At 58.7% G+C, this 20517-nt stretch overlaps 1 protein-coding gene across 1 annotated transcript; it reads left to right on the top strand.

Annotated features, from left to right (window-relative positions):
- The first annotated feature begins 5312 nt into the window (after positions 1-5312).
- On the top strand, positions 5313-20375 carry GLI1 (GLI family zinc finger 1). The gene is made up of 11 exons (XM_059871773.1): positions 5313-5450; positions 5562-5639; positions 5830-6025; positions 6206-6356; positions 8771-8872; positions 8961-9101; positions 10617-10766; positions 13472-13636; positions 15306-15554; positions 16289-16568; positions 17628-20375. The coding sequence occupies exons 1-11, from the start codon at positions 5354-5356 to the stop codon at positions 19850-19852; spliced, it is 3834 nt and encodes a 1277-aa protein (XP_059727756.1). The 5' UTR covers positions 5313-5353; the 3' UTR covers positions 19853-20375.
- Positions 20376-20517: the final 142 nt, after the last annotated feature.

The raw sequence follows: 20517 nt of genomic DNA, 5'->3' as shown, positions 1-20517 counted from the left end.
GTGCTCGGGGGGGGGGGGGTCTGTCCTGTCTAGGCTGTGGCGGGGGTCTGCGGTGTCGGGGGGTGCTCAAAGGGGGGGTCTGTCCCATTCAGGGAGCTGTGGTGGGGGTCTGCAGTGTCGGGGGGTGCCGGGGGGGGGGAATTGCAGCCTTCTCCTCCTCCTCCTCCTCCTCTTCCGGTGTCCCCGGGCTGTCAGTGCCCACGTCCGTCCGTCTCCCACCATCCCTGCCCCGCCACCCCTCGCTGTCACCGCCGTCCCACCCCATAACCCCCCCCACCCCCCGTCCCCTTTTCCCCCCTCTCCCTCCCCCTCCATCCCCTCCCCGTTCCCCGGTGTCCCGAGGAGCAAACTGGAGCCAGATGAGAAATTTTCGATGTGTTTGCAGGAAATCAAAGGCGAGGAGCTGGTGGGGGGGTGGGGAGGGGGCGGCCAGCCCTGACCCCCCTCCCGCTCCCAATTTCGCGTCTGGAGCCGGCCCCGCTCCGAGCGCTCCCGCCGCTGGCCGCGCTCCTGGTTTTCTTGGCAGAGAGCAGCAGGAATGTGTTTCAGTTTGAGTTTCTTGGCAGGAGGAGAGCGAGGGAAGATTCCCCTCATCCCGCCTGCGCCTGGCTCTCAAATTTATGCCCAAAGGCTGCGACTTGGGTGGGCCGAGGCGGTGTGCGGCCGGCGGGGGAGGCGAGCGCGGCGGTGGGCGAGACTCTGGATGGTTCCCATCGCTTCCCGAGGCTTCCATCGCTTCCCGAAGGCTCCCAGAGACCCCAGCCCCATCCAGCCCCCTCGGCTCGGGGGGGCACCGGGCTTTGGGGAGCCCCCGTGGACCCCATGGGGGTGGGGGGAGCATCCCGAGGCTCGGAGCAGAGGTTTTGGGGTGGTTTTGGGGTGGTGGAGCCGCCCCTTGTCGTGTGCTGGTGCTCTGAGGATGTGGGGGGTGGGGAAATGGCACCTGGCACCCACCTGGCACCCACCTTGCCAGGCTGGCCGTGCTCATCAGACCCCTCCCAGCACTGGCCCCCACCCCCACATGCTGGAGGTGGGGGCAGAGCCCCCCAGGGCTGGCACGGGGGGGGGGCTGGAGGGGAAAAAAGAGGGGGACAGAACCCTGGGGGAGGGAGGTGCTGTGAAAATCTGGGGGTGCTGAGGTGGGGACGGTGTGAGCTGTGTGTCCCCAGGTGCAGTGACACCCTGGGCACACCTGTGGGGCAGCCTGGAAATGTCCCAGACCAGTTTGGATCAGCCTGGAAGAGTGGAACAGGATGAGCTCTGAGCCCTCTCCTGTCCCAAGCTGTGATTTCTGTGTGCTGTGGGTGTTCTACCTGTGCCTGCAGAGCTCTGGGTGTGTTCCCTTGTCACAGAGGTGCACCAGGTGTGTGAACCTGTGCTCCAGGGCTGCCCAGGGCTGGCACAGCAGGGAAAAAGGGGGGGACACAGCCCCGGGGAGGGAGGTGCTGTGAAAATCCAGGGAAGGTGTGAGCTGTGCTGTACCTGTGTGTCCCCAGGTGCAGTGACACCCTGGGCACACCTGTGTGGGAGCCTGGAAATGTCCCAGACCAGTTTGGGTCAGCCTGGGAGAGTGGAACAGGATGAGCTCTGAGCCCTCTCCTGTCCCAAGCTGTGATTTCTGTGTGCTGTGGGTGTTCTACCTGCAGAGCTCTGGGTGTGTTCTCTCAGCTGTACCTGTGCTGCTGTCACACAGGTGTGTGAACCTGTGCTCCAGGGCTGCCCAGAGCAGGGGGCTGATGCTCACCAGGGGTCTCAGGTGATGGCTGGGGGGAGGGGGAGATGGGGACTTGCTGACCCCAACCCCTCCTCACCTCCCAGATACACATTTGTTGGATTTTGCTCTTTTCTGACCCAGAGATGGGGCAATTAAAAACTTTCATTCCATTTTCAGTCTCATGTGAAGGGTGAGGCAATACAGATGTTATAATTCACATCATCACCACCAGAAGCTAATTATTTCTTAATTACAATACATTATAAGTATTTCTTGGCTTATAATGCAATTTTGAAACTTGTTTCTAGTTTTATTTCCCTTTTAACGATGTTTGTCTCATTCTGTGCCATTTCAAAGTCAGTATTTTTTATCTTAAAGCTTGTATATAGATAGTTTGTAAATTTATAGATATATAAGTGAGTTTTATTGTCAGGTTTTGAGAATTTTTCTCCTAAACACGTGCACCTCTCTGCTGAACCAGGTCAGTGTGCACACACCTGAGCAGCAGCATGCACAGAGAGCTGGGGGGCTGGGAACACCCCAAAACCCCACAAACTTTAGGGAGAGGCCTTTCAAACCTCCTTAGCCCTGGCAGCTGGGAGCTTTTCCTGGGGTTAATCCCCAGACTCCCCTGCAGGCTCAATCCCAGGTGAGATCCCCCTTCTCCACCCTCTGCCCCCTGTTTCCTCCTTGTCTCTTTTTCCCCTTTCCCCCTCATTTCCACCGCCTTCCTGGGCTGGGGTCACCCCAAAACCCCAGACATTTTAGGAGAAAGGTTTGCAAACCTCTTTAGCCCTGGTAGGTGAGGAAAGTTGGGAATTTTCTCTGGTGTTAATCCCCAAAATCTCCTGCCAGTCCCATGCCCAGGGGACAGGTGAGATTGCCCTTCTTTTCCTCCTGTTTCCCCCTCATCTCTTTTTCCCCTTTCCCCTCTCATTTCCACCCCCTTCCTGGGCTGGGGTTACCCCAAAACCCCACAAACTTTAGGAGAAGGGTTTGCAAACCTCTTTAGCCCTGGCAGGTGGGAGCTTTCCCCGGGTTAATCCCCAGACTCTCCTGCCAGGCCCAGCCCAGGGGACAGGTGAGATTACCCTTCTTTTCCTCCTGTTTTCTCCTCATCTTTTTTTCCCCTTTCCCCTCTCATTTCCACCCCCTTCCTGGGCTGGGGTCACCCCAAAACCCCAGACATTTTAGGAGAAAGGTTTGCAAACCTCTTTAGCCCTGGTAGGTGAGGAAAGTTGGGAATTTTCTCTGGTGTTAATCCCCAAAATCTCCTGCCAGTCCCATGCCCAGGGGACAGGTGAGATTGCCCTTCTTTTCCCCCCGTTTCCTCCTTGTCTCTTTTTTCCCCTTTCCCTCTCATTTCCACCACCTTCCTGGGCTGGGGTTACCCCAAAACCCCACAAACTTTAGGAGAAGGGTTTGCAAACCTCTTTAGCCCTGGCAGGTGGGAGCTTTCCCCGGGTTAATCCCCAGACTCTCCTGCCAGGCCCAGCCCAGGGGACAGGTGAGATTACCCTTCTTTTCCTCCTGTTTTCTCCTCATCTTTTTTTCCCCTTTCCCCTCTCATTTCCACCCCCTTCCTGGGCTGGGGTCACCCCAAAACCCCACAAACTTTAGGAGAAGGGTTGGCAAACCTCTTTAGCCCTGGCAGGTGGGAGCTTCCCTCCAGGGTTAAACCCCAGACTCTCCTGCCAGACCCAGCCCAGGGGACAGGTGAGAGCCCCTTTCTGTGCCCCCTGTTTCCTCCTCATCTCTTTTTCCCCTTTCCCTCTCATTTCCATCGCCTTCCTGGGCTGGGGTCACCCCAAAACCCCACAAATTTTAGGGAAAGGCCTTGCAAACCTCCTTAGCCCTGGCAGCTGGGAGCTTTCTCCAGGGTTAATCCCCAAACTCTCCTGCCAGGCTCAATCCCAGGTGAGATCCCCCTTCTCCACCCTCTGCCCCCTGTTTCCTCCTCATCTCTTTTTCCCCTTTCCCCCCCCATTTCCACCACCTTCCTGGGCAGCCCCCTCCCCTCTCCCTGTCCCTCTGTCCCCCCCCCGTCCATTCTTCCTGACTGACACGCTCACAAAGCCCCTGGACGAGCTTTCAAAGGGGCAACTCATGCGGAAGAATCGCTGCCCCCCTCGCCCCTCCCGGCTCCAAACGCGACCCAGCGCTCTTCCCAGCGGGGTGAGGGGCTCCCACTCCCCCAGACCCCTTGTTTGGGGCGATTCCCCGCGGCTCCAAGGGGGAAGGAGCCCTTGTTCCCAGCGCCACCCAGTCTGTGGTGGCTTCTCTCGCTCCTGTCCGTGTCACCCTCGGGAGTTTGGGGACCAGGGGGGTGGCAATGGGTGGGATCAGGATGGAGGTGGAGTTGGGGGGCAGGACAAGGACCGTGAGTGGGGGGACAGGATGGTTGAGGTGGATTTGGAGACAGAAGGGTGACCCCAGGTTGGAGCGGGACTGGGTCCTGTCCGTGTCACCCTCGGGAGTTTGGGGCAGGGTGGGGACCAGGGGGGTGGCAATGGATGAACTCGGGATGGTGGCCCTGGATGGAAATGGAGTTGGGGGGCAGGACAAGCACCGTGGGTGGGAATGGTGTGGAGGGACAGGATGGTTGGGGTGGATTTGGGGACAGAAGGGTGGCCCCAGGTGGGGGCGGGACTGGCTCCTGTCCGTGTCACCCTCGGGAGTTTGGGGACCAGGGGGGTGGGAATGGGGGGGCTCAGGATAGAGGTGGAGTTGGGGGACAGGACAAGGACCGTGAGTGGGGGGACAGGATGGTGACCGGGGAGTTGGGGACAGAAGGGTGGCCCCAGGTGGGGGCGGGACCCCACAAGCAGGGATCGGCGGTGGGCTGGGCTGAGCCCCGTGGCAGGGGCGCGATGCGTGGGTGGGACAGGGCAGGGTGGGGACCCGCGGGCAGGGTGGGGACCCACGGGCAAGGCAGGGCTGGGTGGGACCTGCAAATGCTGGAGAATCCCTGGGAAGGGAGGAGAAAGGGAGCCAGATCTGGTCCTTGGCCCGGGAACGGTTCCGGCTGTGCCTCGCTTTTCCATTTCATAGAATCCCAGAATCCCGGAATGGTTTGGGCTGGAAGGAACCTTAAAGTCACGTTCTGACCCCTCACCATAGGCAGGGACACCTTGCACTATTCCACATTGCTCTAAGCTCCGTCCAACCTTCGACATCTCCAGGATTCCAGGGGCAGCCTATGCCAGGGCCTCCCCACCCTCACAGGGAGGAATTTCTTCCCCAAATCCCCAAATCTCGCCGATTTCAGTTCAAATCCAGGTTCCAGAAGGAATCTTGAGGTCACATTCTGACCCCTCACCATAGGCAGGGACACCTTCCACTATCCCAGGTTGCTCCAAGCCCCATCCAGCCTGGCCTTGAACACTTCCAGGATTCCAGGGGCAGCCTGTGCCAGGGCATCCCCACCCTCACAGGGAGGAATTTCTTCCCCAAATCCCCAAATCTCGCCGATTTCAGTTTAAATCCAGTCCCGGGGATGGGGGGTCCCGCGAGCTGTGGCGCCCCCTGGCGGCCAAACCAACCTCTCTCTCCCCCCCCACCCCCAGGTCCCGGTGCCGCCCCCCGGGCCCCGCCGCCCCCCCGATGTGCCCCTGAGCCACCCCCGGGCCCTATCGCGACATGTTCGACCCCGCGGGACCCCCGGCCGCCGGCTACAGCGAGCACTGCTGTCTGCACCCACCCCACGGAGCAGCCCCCACCGCCCCGGGACCGCCAGGTGGGTCATGGTGGGGGCTCCAGGGTCCGCATGCACACCCCCCCCCCCGAGGTCAGGGGTGCTCCGGGGGTCCCTGGCCCACAGCCAGCTCACCTGTCCTCCTTCCTCCAGGACTCGATTTCCCCGTGTGCCATCAGCCCGGACACCGTGGGTATGGGCTGGCACCGGGAGCTGAGCACGCTGGGGATGGTGAGTCTCCGGTTTTGGGGGACCGTGGGGCAGGAGGGATTCCCTAGAGGGGTTAAACCTCTCTGTGTTCCAAATCCGAAGTGAACTGGCACACTCGGGGCTCTCCTGCAGCCTGCAAGCACCGGGTGTGTCCTCGGGGTGCCCCCCCGGACCGTGCTGAGGGCAGTGCCCCCCGCTCTGCCCCCTCCAGGCTCCCGGTTCTCCACGCCCCGCGGCGCGGGGAAGCTGGGCAAGAAGCGGGCACTGTCCATCTCCCCTCTGTCCGACTCCAGCATCGACCTGCAGACCGTGATCCGCACCTCCCCCAACTCCCTCGTGGCCTTCATCAACTCCCGCTGTGCCTCTGCCGGCGGCTCCTACGGCCACCTGTCCATCAGCACCATCAGGTGGGCACCTGCCCTCGCCCCCCTGGCACCCCCTGGGAGCCTGGCTGGGCGCTGGGTGCCCGTTCCCACCTTGGGGAGAGCCGGGAGCAGGGTGGGATGGTGGGGAAGGGATGATCCGGATCCTTGACTTGACAGACTTCATTGTTGTCTCCTCACGGTGTCACCTGCTTGTCCCCACAGCCCATCCCTGGGGTACCAGAGCCCACCTGGGCAGCAGAAGGGCCAAGGGCACCTGTACACACCTCCCCCACCTTGCAGCTCCCACGAGCTGCCCACGCGCCCGGGGCTGCTGCAGCACCCACCTGCTCGAGGGGCCCTGAAACACTGCCAGGTATGGGGGGTCAGAGAGGGGGGCACAGAAACACTGCCAGGTGTGGGGGGTCAGAGAGGGGCACAGAAACACTGCCAGGTATGGGGGGTCTCTGTGAGGGGGGCACAGAAACACTGCCAGGTATGGGGGGGGTCAGAGAGGGGCACAGAAACACTGCCAGGTGTGGGAGGGGTCAGAGAGGGGGGCACAGAAACACTGCCAGGTATGAGGGGTCTGTGAGGGGCACAGAAACACTGCCAGGTATGGGGGGTCAGAGAGGGGGGCACAGAAACACTGCCAGGTATGGGGGGGGTCAGAGAGGGGGGCACAGAAACACTGCCAGGTATGGGGGGTCTCTGTGAGGGGGGCCCTGAAACACTGCCAGGTATGGGGGATCTGAGAGGGGCACAGAAACACTGCCAGGTGTGGGGGGTCAGAGAGGGGCACAGAAACACTGCCAGGTATGAGGGGTCAGAGAGGGGCACAGAAACACTGCCAGGTGTGGGGGGGGTCAGAGAGGGGGGCACAGAAACACTGCCAGGTATGGGGGGTCTGAGAGGGGGGCCCTGAAACACTGCCAGGTATGGGGGATCTGAGAGGGGCACAGAAACACTGCCAGGTATGAGGGGTCAGAGAGGGGCACAGAAACACTGCCAGGTGTGGGGGGGGTCAGAGGGGGGCACAGAAACACTGCCAGGTGTGGGGGGGGTCAGAGAGGGGCACAGAAACACTGCCAGGTGTGGGGGGGGTCAGAGAGGGGCACAGAAACACTGCCAGGTGTGGGGGGGGTCAGAGAGGGGCACAGAAACACTGCCAGGTATGGGGGGGGTCAGAGAGGGGGGCACAGAAACACTGCCAGGTGTGGGGGGTCAGAGAGGGGGGCACAGAAACACTGCCAGGTATGGGGGGGGTCAGAGAGGGGGGCACAGAAACACTGCCAGGTATGGGGGGGGTCAGAGAGGGGGGCACAGAAACACTGCCAGGTATGGGGGGGGGGGTCTGTGAGAGGGGCACAGAAACACTGCCAGGTATGGGGGGTCAGAGAGGGGCACAGAAACACTGCCAGGAATGGGGGTCTGATAGGGGGGCAAAGAAACACTGCCAGGTGTGGGGGGTCAGAGAGGGGGGCACAGGAACACTGCCAGGTGTGGGGGGTCTGAGAGGGGAGCACAGGAACACTGCCAGGTGTGGGGGGTCTGAGAGGGGGGCACAGAAACACTGCCAGGTGTGGGGGGTCTGTGAGGGGGGCACAGAAACACTGCCAGGTATGGGTGGTCAGAGAGGGGGGCAACAGAAACACTGCCAGGTATGGGGGATCTGAGAGGGGGGCACAGGAACACTGCCAGGTGTGGGGGGTCTGGGGGGGGGGGGGGGGGGGCACAGAAACACTGCCAGGTGTGGGGGATTGTGAGAGGGTATCCCTATAACTGGGATCACTGTGAGAGGGAATCCCTGTGAGAAGGGATTCCTGTGACAGGAATCAGTGTGAGTGGGATCTGTGTGAGAGGGGATCCCGGTGAGTGGGATATCTGAGAGAGGGATCTGTGAGAGAGGGATCTGTGTGAGAGTGGATCAATGTAAGAAGAGATTCCTGTGACAGGAAATCCATGTGAGTGGGATCAGTGGGAGAGGGATCAGTGAGAGAGAGATCCATGTGAGTGGGGATCTGTGTAGAAGGGATTCCTGTGACAGGAAATCCATGTGAGATGGATCAGTGTGAGAGGGGATTCCTGTGAGAGGGGATTCCTGTGAGAGGGATCTGTGTGAGGGAGGATCCATGAGAGAGGAGATCCATGTGACTGGGATCTGTGTGAGAGGGATCTGTGTGAGAGGGGATCTGTTTGAGAGAGGATCCCTGTGAGTGGGATCTGTGTCAGAGGGGATCTGTGTGAAAGGGGATGGAACCCCGTGAGTGGGGTCCCATGTGAAAGGGGATCCCTGTGAGTGGGGGGCCTTGTGAGTGGGGTTCCGTGTGAAAGGGGGCTTTGTGAGTGGGGTTCCCTGTGAGTGGGGTTCCCTGTGAGTGGGGTTCCGTGTGAAAGGGGGCCCTGTGAGTGGGGTTCAATGTGAGTGGGGGGCCTTGTGAGTGGGGATCCCTGTGAGTGGGGTTCCACGTGAGTGGGGGGCCCCGTGAGTGCGGTTCCGTGTGAAAGGGGATCCCTGTGAGTGGGGTTCCATGTGAGTGGAGTCCCATGTGAGTGGGGTTCCATGTGGGTGGGGGGCCCCGTGAGTGCGGTTCCGTGTGAAAGGGGATCCCTGTGAGTGGGGTTCCATGTGAGTGGGGGGCCCCGTGACTGCGGTTCCGTGTGAAAGGGGATCCCTGTGAGTGGGGTTCCATGTAAGTGAGCCATGTCCATGTGAGCTGTGCATCTCTGTAAGTCCTGTTCTGGTGCCCATCTCCCTGCTGACTCCTTCCCACTTCCCTTCCCTGGCAGCAGCTGAAGCTGGAGTGGAGCCTGAGCAGCCCCCTGAGTGCCAAATTCCCAGAGGAGCGATCTGAGGGTGACATCTCCAGCCCAGCATCCACGGGCACCCAGGTACATCCCTGACCACCAGATCCCCCCTCCCAACGCCCCACTCCCGTGCGGTCACACCTGGGAGCGCTCACCTGCCTGTGCCCCCCAGGACCCCTTGCTGGGCATGCTGGATGTTCGGGAGGAGCTGGAGAAGGAGGATGGCAAACCCGAGTGTGAGGCTGTGTATGAGACCAACTGCTACTGGGACGGCTGTGCCAAGGAGTTCGACACACAGGAGCAGCTGGTGCACGTGAGTCAGGGCCTGCCAAGGTATTCCCACCCCAAAATCTGCCCTCAGGCTGCTGGGCAGCATTCCTCTGGATCAGCTCATGATTCCTGCTCCCAGGTCCCAGCCACCCCTGGGGACTTGCCATGGAAGTTCCCTCCTGGGAAGGGAGGGATGTGCATCCCCCAGTTCTCCTCAGCCACTGGTGCTGCCAGACTCCCTCCTTTGCTCCAGCTTTCCTTCCTCTGACTCTCCTATATCCCCTGACCATCCTTTGGACCACCTTGACCCCTCTGGCTGCTCTTGGACCTCCCAGAGTATCCCTCAAACATCCCGTGCATTCTCTGCCTCCTCCAAACACCACCTGGCCTGTTCTCTCCCAAACTCTGGTGTCTGCACCTGCCATCCCAGTTTCTTCTGTATCCTTTTCTCTATCCCAATCTCCTGTATCCCTTTCTGCCATCCCAGTCCCTTCATGTCCCTTTCTCCCATCCCAGTCTTTCCTATATCCCTTTCTCCCATCCCAATCTCTCCTCGATCTCTTTCTGCCATCCCAATCTCTCCCAATCCCTCCATCCCCTTTCTCCCATCCCAGTTCTCTCCTGTGTCCCTTATTCCCATCCCAGTCTGTCTGCGTCCCTTTCTCTCATCCCAGTCTCTCTTGTATCCCTTTCTGCCAGTATCCCAGTTCTCTCCTGTGTCCCTTATTCCCATCCCAGTCTGTCTGCGTCCCTTTCTCCCATCCCAGTCTGTCTGCGTCCCTTTCTCCCATCCCAGTCTGTCTGCGTCCCTTTCTCCCATCCCAGTCTCTCTTGTATCCCTTTCTGCCAGTATCCCAGTTCTCTCCTGTGTCCCTTTCTCCCATCCCAGTCTGTCTGCGTCCCTTTCTCCCATCCCAGTCTGTCTGTGTCCCTTTCTCCCATCCCAGTCTCTCTTGTTTCCCTTTCTGCCAGTATCCCAGTTCTCTCCTGTGTCCCTTATTCCCATCCCAGTCTCTTCTGTATTCCTTTCTCCAATCCCAGTCTGTCCATGCCCCTTTCTCCCATCCCAGTCTCTCCTGTTTCCCTTTCTCCCACCCGATTCCTCTCTCAATCCCTCCATCCCCCTTCTCCCATCCCAGTCTGTCAATGTCCATTTCTCTCATACCAATCTCTCTTGTATCCATTTCTCCCACCCCAGTCTCTCCTGTATCCCTTTCTGCCAGTATCCCAGTTCTCTCCTGTGTCCCTTTCTCCCATCCCAATCCCCCCATCCCCTATCTCCCATCCCAGTCTGTCAATGTCCCTTTCTCCCACCCCAGTCTCTCCTGTATCCCTTTCTCCCATCCCAATCCCCCATCTCCTATCTCCCATCCCAATCTTTCCTGTATCCCTTTCTCCCATCCCAATCCCCCATCCCCTATCTCCCATCCCAATCTCTCCTACATCCCTTTCTCCCACCCCACTCCTCTCCCAATCCCCCCATCCCCTTTCCCCCCCGACATCCCCCTGTCCCTCGCCCCCTCCCCAGTGCCCCGGTGACGCTGCTCTCCCTCCTCAGCACATCAACAACGAGCACATCCACGGTGAGAAGAAGGAGTTCGTGTGCCACTGGGCAGCGTGCTCGCGGGAGCAGAGGCCCTTCAAGGCTCAGTACATGCTGGTGGTGCACATGCGGCGCCACACGGGAGAGAAACCTCACAAGTGCACGGTGAGATGCCAAAAAACTGCCCCAAAATCCTGGCTGGGCTGGGAGGATGAGGGGTGTCTCGGTTTGGAGAGAGAGGTGTGTGCTAAGGAAGGCAGGAGCCTCCCCAGAAATGGAAAATGCAAACCCCCTCCCTCCAAATTATTATAAATTTGAAATTAAGGGGGTGTCAGGCAAAAACATGGGAGCAGGAACAACAGTTTGTCTTGGTTTGGAAAGACAGGTGTGTGCTGAGGAAGGCAGGAGCCTCCCCTGAAATGGAAAATGTGAACCCCCTCCCTCTGAATGGTTAAATTTGAAGTTAAGGGACTCTCAAGCAAAAATATGGGAGCAGGAACAACAGCTCTTTATTAGGGAAGAAAATTTTTTTTAAAAGTAGTAAATCAAAACAACACTGACAGAGTGAGAACCCAACCTGGCACCCTGTGGGTCAGGGTGCTGGCAGCAGTCTAGCTGGAATTGTGGCTGCAGCCCTCCTGCAGTGCCAGGGGGGGTTCTGCTGGAAACACCTCTCAGTTCCCCATCTCTGAGTCAGAAAAAGCTCAATCCAGCATGGGAGGTGTTGTCACCTTGAGAAGGCTCATCTGGAACAGAGACTGGAGATAAATAATAAATAGGGATTTATTAGGAGGCCTCAATGGATCCACCTTGGGCAGCACAAGAGCCCAGCCAGGGCTACACCCAAGATGAACCAAAAAGGGCACAAAATGAACCAAAATGGGCACAAAATGAACCCAGGATGGACCAAAATGGGCACAAAATAAACAAAAATGGTCACAAAATGAACCCAAGATGAACCAAAATGGGCACAAAAGAAAAAACACTGTCAGAGTCAGAACCCAACCTGGCACCCTGTGGGTCAGGGTGCTGGCAGCAGTCCAGCTGGAATTGTGGCTGCAGCCCTCCTGCAGTGCCAGGGGTGGTTCTGCTGGAGCAGGGATCCTGTAGGAAAGGGTGGAGTCTTCCTCTGGAGATCCAGGGGAAGAGGCAGCTGCTGCTCCTCTGGGAAATCCAGTAGAGAAGCCTTGCTGGTGTTCCAGAATCTCAGATTGTATCCAGGCAGGAATGTTTGAGATCTCAGATTGTATCTGGGCAGGAATATTTGGAATCTCAGATTGTACCCAGGTAGGAATGTTTGAAATCTCAGATTGTATCCAGGTAGGAATGTTTGAGATCTCAGATTGTATCCAGGTAGGAATGTTTGAGATCTCAGATTGTATCCAGGTAGGAATGTTTGAAATCTCAGATTGTGTCCAGGTAGGAATGTTTGAAATCTCAGATTGTACCCGGGCAGGAATGTTTGAAATCTCAGATTCTATCCAGGCAGGAATGTTTGAAATCTCAGATTGTACCCAGGTAGGAATGTTTGAGATCTCAGATTATATCCAGGCAGGAATGTTTGGCTCCTCCCCCTGGGCAGAGCATCTCCCAGTGGGATGATGGAATTTTATCAGTCATGCAGGGACACTCACTGGCCCGTGAACAGAAGGTAATTAATAATTAATGGCCCATGAACAGAAGATATGCCCTGGAGGGAAGATTGGTTTATGACAGAGATAAGGCAAGCTGCCCAAAGAACAGCAGACAACTGCCCCAGCTCTGACAGATGGGAACAGAATTCACACATTGCCTTGCAGTCCAGGACAAGGGGGAACAGGGGACAGCAGAGAGGGGGTACAGGTGTGGTGGATTTTGCTCTTTTTTGACTTAGAGAGCAGGCAACTGAGAGGTGTTTTTAAAATTTTTATTCCATTTTCAGTCTCTGTGAAGGGTGGGACAATACAGATGTTACAATTCACTCCACCACAATCAGAAGCTAATTATTTCTTAATTACGATACACTATAGATTTCTTGGCCTATCAGCTTTTACTACACCATACCACAAATACTTTAAAACTAATCCTCTAAAATTACCCCTCATAAATCCCACTGCAATCCATCTTTCACAGTTCTATTTCTCTAAAGTATCTAGTCTTTATTTACAAAACCATCCTCTAAAACTTATTTCTAGTTTAATTTCTCTCTCAACAATGTCTGTCCTATTCCATAACATTTCTAAATCAACATTTCTTATCTCAAAGTTTACATACAAATACACACTACACGAGCCTTCTGTCAAGCTTTAAGAATTTTCTACAAATCCATTTCCCCCCACAAGTTCAGCAGCTGGAGCCCAGGTCGCAGAAGGGGGTGGGCAGCAGGTGGATACAGGTGTGGGGCTCATGGAATCCTGGAATGGTTTAAGTTAGAGGCACCTTAAAGCTCGTCCCATCCCACCTTCCACTACCTCAGGCTGCTCCAAGCCCTGTCCAACCTGTCCTTGGACACTTCCAGGGATGGGGCAGCCACAGCTACTCTGTGCCAGGGCCTGCCCACCCTCACAGGGAGGAATTTCCTCCCAAAATCCCATCTAAACCCAGAATCACATGGCCCCAGCACATTGGAATACATTCCTGAATTTAAGTCAGGGTGGGGAGCTGGGTGCTGCTGTCAATCCCAGTTTGGGGACCCTCTGAGGGGCTGCCATGAGACAGAAGGAGGTGGCACAACCCCGTGGTGAAGGGCTGTGCCACGGTGTGAGGATGGCAGGCGAGTTGGGAGGTGAGCTGTGTGTCCCTGGCAGTCGTGCCAGGGCTGTGGGACGTGTCACCACGTGCTCCAAGGCCTGGTGACGGCGTGTGACACGTCCTGCCCTGCTCCGCCGCAGTTCGAGGGCTGTAACAAGGCCTATTCCCGCCTGGAGAACCTCAAGACCCACCTGCGCTCGCACACGGGGGAGAAACCCTACGTGTGTGAGCACGAGGGATGCAACAAAGCCTTCTCCAACGCCTCCGACCGCGCCAAGCACCAAAACCGCACCCACTCCAACGAGGTACGGCCCCGCCGTGTGCTCCCAGATCATTCCTGTCCTCTGAGAGCTCTCTCATCCCTGGGCATCACCCCTGTGTGCCCCAGCTCCCTCTTTTCCTGCTTTAAATATTTCCTTCATCACCAGCAGGCCTCCCTTTACCCTGTTCCCTCCTTCCTCTGCCATCCCAAGCTTACCCCAGCGCCCACCGTGCGCCCTCCACGTGGCTTTGATGCCACCCTCAGCTCTCTGCAGAGGGTGGCAAGGGGGGTTTGTTTTTGGGGAGGGGGCTGCAGTTGGAGCTGACAGCCTCCCTCCTCCTCCATGCCCATTGGATCCCCCTGGGATCCCTTTACCCACTCCTGGGGAGTTCCCTCCTTCCTCTGCCATCCTCAGCTTGCCCCAGTGCCCATCGTGTGCCCTCCACGGGGTCTCACCCACTTTGATGCCACCATCAGCTCTCTGCAGAGGGTGGCAAGGGGGGTTTGTTTTTGGGGAGGGGGCTGCAGTTGGAGCTGACAGCCTCCCTCCTCCTCCGTGCCCATCGGATTCCCCTGGGATCCCTTTACCCACTCCTGGGGAGTTCCCTCCTTCCTCTACCATCCTCAGCTTGCCCCAGTGCCCATCGTGTGCCCTCCACGGGGTCTCACCCGCTTTGATGCCACCATCAGCTCTCTGCAGAGGGTGGCAAGGGGGGGTTGTTTTTGGGGAAAGGGCTGCAGTTAGAGCTGACTCCCTCCTCCATGCCCATTGGTTTTTGGGGCTGGCCAAGCACCAAAACCACACCCACTCCAATGAGGTACAGCCCCACCAGGGCTCCCCATGTTCTCCCAGATCATTTCTGTCCTCTGAGAGCTCTCACATCCCTGAGCATCACCCCTGTGTGCCCCAGCTCCCTCTTTTCCTACTTTAAATATTTCCTTCATCACCAGCAGGCCTCCCTTTACCCTGTTCCCTCCTTCCTCTGCCATCCCAAGCTTACCCCAGCGCCCACCGTGCGCCCTCCACGTGGCTTTGATGCCACCCTCAGCTCTCTGCAGAGGGTGGCAAGGGGGGTTTGTTTTTAGGGAGGGGGCTGCAGTTGGAGCTGACAGCCTCCCTCCTCCTCCATGCCCATTGGATCCCCCTGGAATCCCTTTACCCACTCCTGGGGAGTTCCCTCCTTCCTCTGCCATCCTCAGCTTGCCCCAGCGCCCATCGTGTGCCCTCCACGGGGTCTCACCCGCTTTGATGCCACCATCAGCTCTCTGCAGAGGGTGGCAAGGGGGGGTTGTTTTTGGGGAAAGGGCTGCAGTTAGAGCTGACTCCCTCCTCCATGCCCATTGGTTTTTGGGGCTGGCCAAGCACCAAAACCACACCCACTCCAATGAGGTACAGCCCCACCAGGGCTCCCCATGTTCTCCCAGATCATTCCTGTCCTCTGAGAGCTCTCACATCCCTGGGCATCGCCCCTGTGTGCCCCAGCTCCCTCTTTTCCTGCTTTAAATATCTCCTTCATCACCAGCAGGCCTCCCTTTACCCCAATCCCTCCTTCCTCTGCCATCCTGAGCTCATCCCAGCGCCCACCGTGCGTCCTCCACAGGGTCTCACCCGCTTTGATGCCACCATCAGCTCTCTGCAGAGGGTGGCAAGGGGGGTTTGTTTTTGGGGAGGGGGCTGCAGTTAGAGCTGACAGCCTCCCTCCTCCGTGCAGAAGCCGTACGTGTGCAAGATCCCCGGCTGCACCAAGCGCTACACGGACCCCAGCTCCCTGCGGAAACACGTCAAGACCGTGCACGGCCCCGACGCCCACGTCACCAAAAAGCACCGAGGGGACGTGGGGCCAGGCCGGGCACTTCCCACCCCCAGTGCCCCCCTGGATATGAAGCAGGAGAAGGATGCAAACGGCCCCAGCGAGGCTCGGAAGGACGATGGGAAGCTCCTGGTGCCTGAGCTGGCCTTGGTGAGGAGCTGCGGGGGTGATGGAGGGAGGGTTTGGTGGTGGGGGATCATCCCCTACTGATGGGACAGGAGAAAACAGCCCCAAGCTGCTCCAGGGGAGGCTTAGGTTGGATAAAAGGGAATATTTCATGGTTGTCAGGCGCAGGAATGGGCTGCCCTATGGAATCACCCTCCCTTTTTGGTAAAGTGTCCAAAAAACTCTGGGATGTGGCACTTGGGGACATGGTTTAGTGGTGCTCCTCTGGGGTCCCAGGATGAGGGAAGAGACAAGAATCTTGACTCCATGTTTCAGAAGGCTGATTTATTATTTTATGATATATTACATTAAAAGAAAATTATATATTAAATCTTACTAAAAGAATAGAAGAAAGGATTTCATCAGAAGGCTTGAAAGGAAAAAAAAGAATGATAGTAAAATCTTGTGACTGACCAGAGAGTCCGAAACAGCTGGACTGTGATTGGGCATTAATTAAAAACAACCACATGAGACCAATCTCAGACGCACCTGTTGCATTCCACAGCAGCGGATAATTGATAAAATTATTGTTTCCATTTCGTTCCTGAGGCCTCTCAGCTTCTCAGGAGAAAAGATCCTAATGGAAGGATTTTCCATAAAATGTGTCTGTGACATTAGTGTTGGGTTAATAGTTGGACTCAGTGATCTCAGAGGCTTTTCCAACCTTCATGATGATGCCAAGTGTGTCCTGGGTGCTTGACCCCCTTTCTTCTCCCCAGAAGCCCCAGCCCAGCCCGGGTGGGCAGTCCTCGTGCAGCAGTGACCACTCGCCCCTGGGCAGCACCACCAACAACGACAGCGGCGTGGAGATGGCAGGAAATGCTGGTGGCAGCTACGAGGACCTGTCCACTCTGGAGGATGTGGTGCCCGGGGAGCCCATGGGCACCTCGGGGCTCATGGCCCTGCACAAACTGGAAAACCTTCGCATCGACAAACTGAAGCAGCTGAGGAAACCGGCGGCTTCCAAGGGCCTGAACCTGCCACCCATCCCTGGAGCCGGTGAGACTGGGGGTGCCTCTCCCCGTGGGATGTGGGGCCTGGCCCGTGGGAAGTGTGTGCAGAGATCTGGTTGGCAGCCAGAGGCTTCCACACCTTGCTGGTGTTAGAAATGCACCCCAAAATCTGGGGAACCATTAAAGCCCTAAAGGGGTTCCAAGAGAACTGGAGAGGGATTTTGGAGTGGCAGGGCAAGGGGGAATGGCTTCACGTTGGCAAAGAGGGCAGGGTTAGTGGGGTATTGGAAGGAGTTCTTCCCTGGGAGGGTGGGCAGCGTGCCCAGAAAAGCTGAGGCTGCCCCATCCCTGGAAGCATCCAAGGCCAGGCTGGAGCAGCCTGCTCTGGTGGGAAGTGTCCCTGCGCATGGGACATGGGTGGTCTTTAGGATCTCTCCCAACCCAAACCATTCCACAATTCCATAATTTTTCCAACCTAAATAAGCTTCTACTGGTCTTTGTTGCGGCCTGCTCCCTCTCCTCACCAGCTCGAACCATGCAAGAGCCACATCCCAGCTCTGGAGGTGGCTCCTGTCCCTGCTCTGACATTGCCACGCTCTGTCCCAGGGTAGCTCCTCCTTCTCTATTGTGTTTGTGGGGTTCCCAGACGAAGGAAGGAATGATAGATCTGACTCCATGTTCTTAGAAGGCTGAAAAACTAAACTACATATATATATATATATATATATATATATAAACTAAACTATATATATTAACTAAACTATATATATATATATATATATATATATGTAAACTGTAGAACTGAACTATACTAAAGAATACAGAAAGGATACTTACAGAAGGCTAACAAGATAATAATGAAAAACTGGGGACTCCTTTCAGAGCCTCGACACAGCTTGATCCTGATTGGCCAATAAGTCAAAACAATTTACATGAAACCAATGAAACAATCTCCAAACACATCTCAAAGCAGCAAAACACAGGAGAAGCAAATGAGATAATTATTGTTTCCCTTTTTCTCTGAGGCTTCTCAGCTTCCCAGGAGAAGAATCCTGGGCAAAGAGGATTTTTCAGAAAACATGACTGTGACACTTCTCTCCCCCAGGCCTGCCCCCAGAGGTGCCCGGCGGCGTCCCGGTGCCCCCGCCAGCCTCTCACCGGCGCATCGCTGAGCTGTCGGCGGCTGAGCTGGGCCTGGTGGGCCTGGGCGAGCGCCGCAGCAGCGGCACCAGCACCGTCAGCTCCGCCTACACCGTCAGCCGCCGCTCGTCCCTGGTGTCCCCGTACCTGGCAGGGCCGTGCCCGGGCGGTGACGCCCCGGTGATGCCCGGCGGGTCGTGCCCGGTGGACGGTTACGACGGCGCCTCTCCGGATGAGTCGCGGCGCTCCGGCGACGCCGCCGTGTGCGGGGGGCTGCCGGGGGTGGGCAGCCTCACCCCGGCCCAGCGCTACCGCCTCAAGGCCAAATACGCCGCGGCCACGGGCGGCCCCCCGCCCACCCCGCTGCCCAGCGTGGAGCAGGTGGCTGCAGGTGGGCACGGCGGAGTGCCCGGGGGCTACCCCGCACCCGCCGGGCCTCGCTGTGTCGCCAACGGCTTGTTGAGAAGGCACAGCTCCAACGAGCATCCCGGCTACCCGGGCAGCGTGCCTGCTCAGCTGGTGCCCCGACACGGCGTGCGACGGGCAAGTGACCCTGCCCGGACGGTGGCCAAGCCTCCGGCCGTGCCCAGGGTGCAGCGGTTTAAGAGTGTGGGGAACGTGAGCGTGCCAGGCGGGAGCAGGACAGTGCTGCAGCCCCTGGGCGGCTCCGAGGCCAACCTGCAGCGCCACGGCTTCTCCCCACGCCCCCCCAGCATCACTGAGAACGTCTTCATGGAGAGCATGGGGGGCCCTGGCCCCGAATCCGGCCTGCTGGACATGGAGCAGTACCTGAGTTATCCTGAGGAAAGCTTCCCGTGCCAGGGCACTGGCGTGGAGCTCCAGGGTGACATCTACGGTGCTCACCGGACCATGGTGGGGACACACGGGGACATGGAGGAGGGGCTGCTGCAGCCTGAGTTCTCCCTCCCGCAGTGCCAGATGAACCAGCGCTTCCCCAGTTTGCCTGCTGGGAACGGGGCCGTGCCGGAGCCCTGGGATGGACCCCCCCAGGGCACGCTGGGGATGAGCTCCAGGCAAGGTGTGGCTGCTCCCACCATGTCCGGGCCACACTGTCCTCATCAAAACATGGAGTACCCCCATCCCAGCGCCTGTGGGCAGCATCCCAAACTGGTGAGCTCCTGCCAGGACCAAGAATTTTCGGGGGGGCATCGGTTTAACCGGCTCCAGATCAAATCCGAGCAGCGATACCCGGCGCCGAGCCCAGCACTTGCTCCCTGCCCCAGCGCCAAGCTGGCCGGGCCCCCAGCATCCCCTGCTGCCTTTGGGCACAGCATGGACATGGGGCCGGGTGGGTACCCCCCTGTGGGGCCCACCGCGGGTGGGTACATGGGCATGGCCAGCCCAGGCACCCGCAGAGCCCAGACCCCCACCCTGCAGACCAAAGAGGTGATGGTCCGGAACTACGTGGAGGCGCAGCAGGCGCTGATGTGGGGGGAGCAGCCCCCCTGCAAGGGCAGCGTGGCTGGCGTGGGGCTGGGCAGCGAGCCTGGGCAGTGCCAGGCCGTGCCAGCCCCGCCGTACCTCAGCCCCAGGTACTGCAGTTACCAGCCCAAAGCGGATCAGCTGCAGAGCCTGGCGGAGCCCCAGCACCTCCTGAGTCCCCCCTGCTTCAACCCCGAGATGATCCCACACCCTCCAGGTGGCCCAAAACCACCGGGTCACCAACCCAGCCTGAGCTACCCCAACAGCCTGGCACAGCCAGGGCATGGCTACGAGGGGCTGGACACCGGTGCCCGGCGCCTGCCACGCTTGCCCCCCGCCCGCCCCGTGACCGAGGGACCCGGGAACCTCCCCCTGTACTACCCAGGCCAGGGCCCCCATGGGCAGGGGGGCAAAGGTGGGCACAAGCTGCTGGGCCAGGGGGCAGCGAGCTGCGGGGGGAGCGGGCACTACGGCCCCGAGGGACTCAAGGGCACCTCCTGTTACTACCTGGACTCGGGGGAGCAGGTGGCCAACAGCCTGGACTCGCTGGACCTGGAGAACACGCACCTTGACTTTGCTGCCATTGTGGAGGACGTGGAGACCCCCCCAGCAGTGCCCGGACCCCCCAGCCCGGCCGGGGGGCTCTTGCTGCCCTCGTCTGGGGGTGCCAACATGGCAGTGGGGGACATGAGCTCCATGCTGAGCACCCTGGCAGGGGAGAGCCACTTCCTCAACTCACTGTCCTAACAGGGGGGTACCTGCCTTCAGGTGGGGCCAGGGGGGTCCCAGCGGGTTGGGCAGAGCTGGGAATCCTTCTCACACCCACGTTTGTGCCTGGGGGGAAGCAGGGAACACCCCCGGAGCCCCCTCTTCTCCGGTCTCTGGGTGTCACCCTCGTTCAGGAGGGGTCCCAGACACAGCCCCGACCCTCCAGGTGACCTCTGGCGTGGGGAACTGGTTTTACTGGGCCCTTATTGGGGTATCCCCCTCGGGATGAGCCCCCCCCTCCCCTCCCACGCAGCCTTAACGCCGAAACCAAAGAGCCCCTGCCCTGTGGGCCGGCCCCCTCCCAGTGCTCCCAGTGCCCCCCGCCCCAAATCCCAGTCTGTCAGGACTGCAAGCGCCCCCAGCCCCGCTCCAGGGGTGCAGCCCCCCAGAGGTGGGGCGGGGGGGTGCCTGTACATAGTGTTCATATCTGTCTGTCTGTCCCCCACGAAGCTCCTGTCTGTGAGTGTCACCCCCTCCCCTTATTAAACCCTTTCTCAGGGGACTGCGCCTGTGTGTTTGTCACCTCTGCCAGGTGTTTGTCACCCCTGCCAGGGGCTCCCTGATCTCGTCCTTGGTCCTCTGTGACCAAAACCGCCCGGGAGCAGCTCCACCACCCTCGGGCAGGGATCCGGAGCTGTTCCTGG

Source organism: Haemorhous mexicanus, chromosome 33 (genome assembly GCF_027477595.1).
Source record: "Haemorhous mexicanus isolate bHaeMex1 chromosome 33, bHaeMex1.pri, whole genome shotgun sequence".
NCBI lineage: Eukaryota > Metazoa > Chordata > Aves > Passeriformes > Fringillidae > Haemorhous > Haemorhous mexicanus.
The sequence above is the reverse complement of the archived record's forward strand: the minus strand, read 5'-3'. Positions and strand labels throughout refer to the sequence as shown.